Source organism: Lactuca sativa, chromosome 5 (assembly GCF_002870075.4).
Source record: "Lactuca sativa cultivar Salinas chromosome 5, Lsat_Salinas_v11, whole genome shotgun sequence".
Taxonomy (NCBI): Eukaryota; Viridiplantae; Streptophyta; class Magnoliopsida; order Asterales; family Asteraceae; genus Lactuca; species Lactuca sativa.
In genome coordinates this window covers 92,580,798-92,587,806 of record NC_056627.2, presented here as the reverse complement: position 1 = coordinate 92,587,806, position 7,009 = coordinate 92,580,798, and the positions used below count along the sequence as shown (strand labels likewise).

Sequence of the window (7,009 nt, the reverse complement as noted above, 5' to 3'; positions counted from 1 at the left end):
GATGAATTTGACGTTTACAAGTTGAACCATTAAAAATATACATAAAAATAAGTTGTAAATCAATCCAAATACATTAAAATAACACATAAACATAAGTTTTATTGTTTTACATCAATTCAAATATGTCTATATATATATATATATATATATATATATATATATATATATATATATATATATAATACTAAAACAAAATATAGTTTTAGATGAATACGAACATATAATAAAACTTTATAACAATTACCATATGTTTTTATTTAAAGAAAAAATAAATAGATTTAAAAAAAAATCACCAAAGTTTATTATACAACTGATTATTTTCCATGTGTTTTTACTTGGTTTAACCGGTTCAACTGATTTATTTTGACCGTTTCTACCGGATTTTTGTAAAACTCGACGGTTCAATCTAGTTTAAAAATTGACATAAAATTGATGATAGTTGAACCGCTCCCTCCTCCGGTTTCCGGTCCAACCGGTTCGATCGTCCGGTTCAAACCGGTTTTTAAAATATTGGATGAGATCTACATACATATACCATAGATGGAATATAATGTTTAGTTACGGGGGTAAAAGTGACAATGGGCTAATAGTCTAGAGGACTAAAATATAATGTGAAACTAGTCGACGGAGGTTTATGGCTGAGAGGAGAAGTCGGAGTTGAGCATATTTTGCTTTTGCAACGAAGCGCTTCCGCTCGACATCGTGGACAAAATCATAAGAATTTCAAAATTACAAAAATTTTCTCAAACGAGATTCAATAATGTTGCAGAATTTTCCCAAAATTGAGAGAATTTGCAGCGAAAACAAATGAAATTTGAATTCAATGAATAATTCTCAAATCGATAGCAGAAAATTTCCCCAATCTTTAGTGCGCCTTTAGGTTTCTGATCATATTATCGATTAAAGGAGGTTTTGAATCAGTTACAATATGATATCGGGCTGTTTTCTAGAATAATAGACGGAGCTCCATCATCGTCTTCTTCATGGCTAGTCAAGAACCGTAACGTTCTTCTTTTCGACCTTTATATTTTCTTTCTTTCTTTTTTTTTTTTGGAAATTTCGACTTCCTACGAGTTTGTTTCAATCTATAACGACTTCATTATGTGAATTATGTGGCCTTTCTCTAGATTTTGGCCTAATGATTACGCTGCGCATGTTATTTTATTCGGTGATTTGAGGAAATTTGGTTAATACTTAAAGTAATTATCACTTTGTCAAGGAAATTTGGAGTTTTATTGTCATTAGAACCAACGTTTTCTGCCCTAGAAATATACATGAATTCATTCGATTCTGCATCTCCAATTTAGGTAGACCAAAAAGTCGAAGTGTGATGCAAACATTTTATTAAAAGGGAGTTTAGTTTATGTGGTATTCTTATATTGATTTGTTTATTATAGAATCAATTTCTAGCATTTAGCATCTTTGATGTCCACTGTTCATTCCGGATTTCTTACTTCAAGTTTGATGATGATTGATTGTAGGCCATGTTTTGGAATATATCTTGGTCTTTTTTATTTGTTTGATTCTTTCTCCTTTTATTCCCTATATAAAAGTTAGTATATTAGTTTTCAAGATATACCATTACGTTGTTTGGTTGTATGATTATTATTAATCCAATTCAAGATGTATTTCAAATTAAGAATATTATTCTAGATTATGTTGTTTAGTGACTTATGTGTTGACTGTTTTATCTTTGAAATTGTATCACTTGTTTGACTTGTGGTTTCTTTCCAAATGCCAATTTAGGCTTCTCATATTCTCATAAGGTATAAATACTTTGTATTCATTAATTATTTTTTACAGGAGAAAAGGTCATCACCTATCTCGTGTCCTAAAGAAAATCTTGGAAAGTAAATCTCACGCAGAACATAAAACACTTTGGTCTTCTGCTTCTGCACAAGGTACTAATTAGTAATTACAATTACTTCTAAAAATACAATTTAGTGTTGTTGATATAAATGTGTTTATTTATAAGTAAATGATTTTAGCCAGATTTGAGATTCTTTGAGATGGAAAAAGAGAAAGAAGATGTAACTTCTCCTAGAGGAGTTTTGGAAGCATGTGTAAGAAGCTTTGAAGACCCTTCAAATTCATCCGAAGAAAACCAAATAAATGAAAGCGTATCACCTCCACGTTCAAGGTGGTTAAAATTCTTCAATAAGTGGAAAAAAGGATTTTCTAAAAAAGTTCCAGCTTTACCCCCCACTGCACCAAAAACTTCTAGAAGAAAATCCATGAGTGTTAGAGAGAGTCATCCGGATGTTAATTTATGCCATTTCAAATCCTCATGGAAAGTTCTATCCATTGCAGAACTTAATGCTGCAACCAACAATTTTAGTGAAGGTATGCAATTACTTCTCTTTGAATCTTTCATATTTTGATATTTAGGCTATGTTTTGCGTATTACAGCTAGCTTATTTTCGAGCTTTTTTATGTTGTTATGTTTGGCAAACCAAAAAATAGCTTATAAGCTAGCTTTTTAAGAAGCCACTTAGACTAGCTTTTAAGGAGTTTTTTCAAAAATTTCCAAATATAGTCCTTAATTAATTATAAAACACATCCTTGTATATGCCCTTTTATGTAATTTTATATCTTTCAGGTAGCTTTTCAGTTACTTTTACCAAACATTATTTTTTATCATCTAGTTTTTTATTTAACGACCAGCTTTTCAGCTAGAAAATCAAACATAGCCTTAGGCTATGTTTGGAAGACTGCTTCAAAAAACTAGTTGGTAACTGAAAAGCTAGGCGATAGCTGAAAAGATAACTGGTAGCTTATAAGCTAGCCGACAAAAAATGACATTTGGTAAAAACTAGCTGATAAACAAGCAGAAAGATATAAAATGACATAAAAAGACATTTAGAAGAATACGTTTTTTTTTAATAATTAAGAGTATATTTGGGAAATTTTCAAAAAGCTACTCAAAGTAGCTTTTTTAAAAAGCTGGTTTATCAGCTACTTTTTGGTTCGCCAAACATGACAATTAAAAAAAAAAAGCTCGAAAAATAAGATAGTTGTAGCGCGCCAAGCATAGTCTTAGAGTAAATTACATTTTGCTCCCTCCCACGATGATAGATTTCATTTGTGCACATAAAGTTGGTTTGTTTACTTAAAGATTATATTTTCTTAAATTTTAGAGAATGTGATTGGAAAAGGTGGTTACGCGGATGTGTACAAGGGTTGTTTATGTGATGGGAAGCTAGTGGCAATCAAACGACTCAACAAAGGAACAATGGAGGAGCAAATAATAGGATTTTTATCCGAAATTGGAACCATAGCACATGTTGATCATCCAAACACTGCTAAATTGATTGGATATGGAGTTGAAGGTGGAACACATCTTGTTATGGAGTTATCTCCTCATGGAAGCTTAGGATCCTTGTTGCGTAGTGGTAACTACTTTCAACATCCCATAATTTCCTTTTTTTGTTTTCTCTTCTCACTTAACATAAACCAATGATTATTTTCTGCTTTTAGGTCCAAAGGAGAAACTAGATTGGAATGCAAGATATAAGATTATACATGGAACAGCAAACGGTTTATTGTATCTTCATGAGGATTGTCAAAGACGAATCATTCATAGAGATATCAAGGCTGATAACATTCTTCTTACAGAAAATTTTGAGCCACAGGTTCTTAACAAAAATTAATTTATGTTTCATTGATGTTATTCATGTTTCGTGAACTAAAATTCAATTTGAATTTTCAGATATGTGATTTTGGCCTTGCAACATGGCTTCCAAAAGAATGGAGTCACCATAATGTATCAAAGTTTGAAGGAACATTTGGGTATGTAAAACGTAAAATCAAAATTCTAGTATTACTATCTATGAAAATTACAATAAAGAGGTTTTAACTTTTATATTAATTAAACATTTTTTTTCTTGAACGAAGTTATTTTGCACCTGAGTATTTCATGCATGGCATAGTGGATGAAAAAATCGATGTTTTTTCTTTTGGGGTGTTAGTTTTGGAGATTATAACAGGACGACAAGCTTTAGATGATTCACAAAGAAGTCTTGTACTTTGGGTAAAATTTATATATATATTTATTTTTAAAATATAGATTCATATATTATGTTTGTATAATTGAATTATTAATTTATGATACAAATTAATTCTTTTGAAGGCAAAACCTTTGATGGAAAATAATTTAATTAAAGAATTAGTTGATCCGTGTCTTGGTGATGATTACAACCCACAAGAATTGGAGCGTGCAATTATAGCAGCTTCGTTGTGTATTGAATTAACTCCCGTTCTTCGCCCTAGAATGAGTCAGGCAAGTCTTTTTGAATCTTTTTAATTTATTTATTTATAAAAATTAAAACAATTGTCATCATGTACCTCTATGGGCATTTTAGACATTTACACACATTTATATGTTAAACGATGGAGGTGTTATGTTTTAATTTAGGTTGTGATGCTATTGAGAAACGATTGTAATCCCAAGGGTTCAACACCACAACAGAAAAAACGAGCATTTCAAAGAACATATTCAGAAGAGCACATGGATGCTCAAGAGTACAATGTAACAAAGCATCTTAACAATATGCCTCGAATCTGAAGAAAAAAAAATATTCATTTTAAGAGGTTTACGAAAGAAAAACATATAATCTTTAGGGACTTTAGTTGTACATATCGGATTCTTGTTATTATTATTATTTTTTTTAACTTAAGTCTAGCATCTTGGGCATTTACTAATGTAAACATGTTACATATGTACATCTTATTATTATTGCTCAATGTATAGGAAACACATTATTTCAGTTATTTTATATAAACGATCTGATTCGTCAGAAGGTTAACATATATTATTAATTTGTTTTCTTTTTGTAATATTTTGTAACCTATGTCATGCTCAGTTTCCATGAAAAACTAATTACACGGTATTTATAATCTAAGATATTCTTTAACTAAATAAAATCGTTATCTAGATGTACATTATAATATGTGTTTTCAAAAATCGAAAATACTGTTGTGATCCTTGCGTTGTGATCCTTGTGAATCAAGAAATCAGTTGTAACAAAATGATGTCTACATATCGATGTGTGGATAACACTTTATATTTTCCGCAAATATAAGTACATTTTTTCCCAATAATTATAAGTGCAAATTTTGTATGACTACACATAAGTTTTTCACGATTGTAAATTGTCGGTTACAACGCCTTTAGTAATTGACAAAAGAGAAAATGACTCTTGAGAGTAATTAACTGTTACGTTTGTTTTCATTTGGTCCATTTTCTTTTTTTTTTTTACCTCAATATATCATCGAACTTGTTGTTTGTGTTCACCATAACCCTTTTGACCGACTTTTGACATGTGATAGCCGGTCAAAAGGTTATGGTTAACACAAACAACAAGTTCAAACGTATATTGAATACAAAAAAAAAAAAGGAAATGGACCAAATGAGAAAAAAACTCAATAGTTGGTTACCCTCCTAAGTCATTTTCCCCGAAAAGTTAAATGAAATTAAAGTTGCAAAATTATCAAAGACTGTAGCCTTCTTTGGCTATAACGTATATGAAGAGCGTTTCGGAGGGGTAACTTCGTTAAAACATGGTCTATATTATGTTTACTATGGTTAGCTATCAACACCTCTCTGTAAAAGGATATGAATGTGTATGAGAGGTATATTTATCAGCATAAACGTTTACCTCAAGGTAAATTATGGTGATGTGTCTGCAAAAGTTGCATGATATTATACACATTGATGTTGTATCTTATCTTATAAATTCGATCTTAAAGCTAAGTAAACTAAAAAATCACAGCACTTGTGATTTCACTCGTTTGTAGATTTGTCCAAAATCCATGATATGATAAATCATTGATTGGAATTGTAAATGTAGTCATGAAATGCATCTGTTTAGTTAAGATTCCCCTAATAAATATTCAAATACATTACAAAATTATATATGTATGAATAATGTTCTTTCACGGTTATGTTTTGAAGAGAAGCAAGAATGAATCACATAAAGTGATTAGTATCAGCAGGAGATGACGTGAGATTTGTTGTAAATGAGTAAAGGGAAAATTAATCAGGAGGGTAACCAACTGTTGCATTTGTTCTCATTTTGTCTCTTTCCTTTTTATTTGTACTTAATATATCATCGAACTTGTTGTTTGTGTTCACCATAACCCTTTGACCGGCTATCACAGGTCAAAGCCTATCAAAAGGGTTATGGTGAACATAAACAACAAGTTCGATGGCATATTAACTACAAAAAAATGGACCAAATGAGAACAAACGCAACAGTTAGTTACCCTCAAGAATCATTTTCCCTTGACAAAAAGATCAAACGTTTCAATAAGTGACAAAAAAAAATTATTGTCTATTACACAAATTTGTAGCAATGAATATTTCTATTAGTAGCTCATATCAATGTATAATATGTTAATACAGTGGTGGAGTCGGTGTCAAAGTAAAAGGGTAGCACAAAAAAAATCATGTAATATACAATAAAAAACCCGCAATTTTAACAACAAATAATCACTAATTATTAATCTTAACTCCCTAATTAAATAAACGTAATTTTCAATTTCTAGTTTTTCAACACCATGAAAAAATGAATTTAAAATAACCTAACAGTAAATAATAGGATAAAGTCTTTTTATTAACTTACTTCTTTCATTGTGCAAGACAACCAGAGGAGGGAGTTCACCGGAAAAAGACCATCGGTAGCAATATATCTTCAGCAACAACAATAGACATTTGCGTGAAGTTGTGAACAAGAGGGGATGGAACTTGGGAAGAATAAACAGTGACAACAAGTTTTGTTCTTCTAATTATTGCAAAACAAGAAAATTGGGCTTTCATTAAACTAATGTCTTTTGGGCTTTCTGTTTTTCTTTGTTTCATTAAACTATTGTCTATTAGGCTTACAAAGACATTCAAACTTTTTAAAGTATTTTGAGCTTATTTTGTAAATGGAACATTATGTTTCCTAATTTTTTTTTGAAGTTTAACCACTTACCCGGTTGCCGACTGACGTGACATGATGGGGTGACG

The 7,009-nt window shown here is 30.6% G+C and overlaps 1 protein-coding gene across 1 annotated transcript; it reads left to right on the top strand.

The window, feature by feature from the left end:
* The first annotated feature begins 644 nt into the window (after positions 1-644).
* On the top strand, positions 645-4,761 carry LOC111894526 (receptor-like cytosolic serine/threonine-protein kinase RBK2). The gene is made up of 9 exons (XM_042902224.2): positions 645-1,000; positions 1,804-1,901; positions 1,993-2,343; positions 3,138-3,392; positions 3,478-3,632; positions 3,710-3,789; positions 3,895-4,030; positions 4,130-4,279; positions 4,415-4,761. Exons 1-9 carry the CDS (start codon positions 984-986, stop codon positions 4,562-4,564), a joined length of 1,392 nt encoding a protein of 463 aa, XP_042758158.1. The 5' UTR covers positions 645-983; the 3' UTR covers positions 4,565-4,761.
* Positions 4,762-7,009: the final 2,248 nt, after the last annotated feature.